This window comes from Notechis scutatus, chromosome Z (assembly GCF_049901735.1).
Source record: "Notechis scutatus isolate UNSWTSFEM ecotype Mainland chromosome Z, rNotScu1.2, whole genome shotgun sequence".
NCBI classification, from domain to species: Eukaryota; Metazoa; Chordata; class Lepidosauria; order Squamata; family Elapidae; genus Notechis; species Notechis scutatus.
In genome coordinates, this window is record NC_142025.1 from 106,292,387 (window position 1) to 106,293,924 (window position 1,538).

Here is a 1,538-nt window from a genome sequence, read left to right on the forward strand (position 1 = left end):
ATGAAAAATCATACTGAAGTGATAGAATTTATATTAATTGGCTTTAAGGATCAACCAAATGTGCGCATATCACTCTTCTTTCTCTTTTTGGTAATATACATTGTCACCCTAGGGGGGAACATGGGCCTGATCATAATTACAACTGCTGATGCACAACTTCGTAGCCCAATGTATTTCTTCCTGAAAAACCTGTCTTTTTTGGATATTTGCTACTCTTCAGTCATCACTCCAAAAGCTATGTTGAGTTTTATAACTGGAAATAAGACCATTTCCTACAGAGGTTGTGCAACTCAGATGTTCTTCTTTTCTCTATTTGGAACCACAGAGGCTTTTTTCTTGGCTGTAATGGCATATGACCGATTCATTGCCATCTGTAGTCCATTGTTGTATCATATCATCATGTCAAAGAAAAGGTGTGCTTGTCTCCTATCCATTTCTTACTTTTTTGGCTGTATCAACTGCTGCATCCAGACTGGTTTTACATTCAGCCTGTCATTTTGTGACTCACTTGTAATTGACCACTTCTTTTGTGATGTTCCAGCTGTCATGAAGATCTCCTGCTCCGTCACCTTTGTGAATGAACTTATGCTCCTTTCAGTGTGTGGCTTTATCATTGTGATGACAGCTATAGTAGTCCTAGTATCCTATGTTTATATTATTAGTACTATAATAAATATACCATCTGTCAAAGGAAAACAAAAAGCTTTCTCAACTTGTACTTCCCATTTGATGGCAGTGAGCTTATTTTTTGGGACAGTTTTTTTTATGTATGCACAACCTGGGGCTTTGTCTTCTCCCGATCAAGGAAAAATTGTATCAATGTTTTATACAGTTGTGATCCCAATGTTGAACCCCATAATCTACAGCTTAAGAAACAGAGAGGTTAAAGAAGCTCTGAGACGACAGTTAAGGAAAATTGATACCTAGCTTCTAACGTATCTTTTGTTAACTACTGACATTTGAATTGTTGAAGTTTATGTCTACATGTATGACACTATTTCATTTATCAGATGCTGATTTTTCTGAAATAGTTATTACACAGGCATACACACCTTAAACATGTATTTTAATCAAATTTAATTCTGAGTTTCATTTAAAAGAAGTAAGTCTGGTAGACTTCCAAGGTTGTTTTCAGTTGGTATGGATTGGGAGTGAGAAGTCTGAGCTGCAACCCCTGTTTTTCATACTTCTTCAGGGTTCAATGTTTTCTACACTTGTGTTTAGCATGAAACTACTGGGTAAGACCATTTGTCAATACTGAATGAAATATTATCAGTTTGCTAATGATACTTGGTTGTGCTTCTCTAATCATGGTGAGTTAAGTGATACTATATCTGCCCTTTCTTTGTACCTGGAAGTTGCTGAGGTCAAAAGGAGGAGTAATATGATGAAACTGAACCTTGGCAACATGGAGTAGTTCTGGATTAGGGACTCTTTGGTTCTTAAATAATTGTTATCTTTGGTCTTGGATGGGATAACATTGCCCCAGAACTGTGTGATATCTGATCTGGCTATTCTTCTGGATTCACAACTCCTGC

The 1,538-nt window shown here is 36.8% G+C and overlaps 1 protein-coding gene across 1 annotated transcript; it reads left to right on the forward strand.

The window, feature by feature from the left end:
- Positions 1-927, forward strand: LOC113429382 (olfactory receptor OR9H1-like). The gene has a single exon (XM_026691896.1). The coding sequence runs from the start codon at positions 1-3 to the stop codon at positions 925-927; it is 927 nt and encodes a 308-aa protein (XP_026547681.1).
- The last annotated feature ends 611 nt before the right edge of the window (positions 928-1,538 follow it).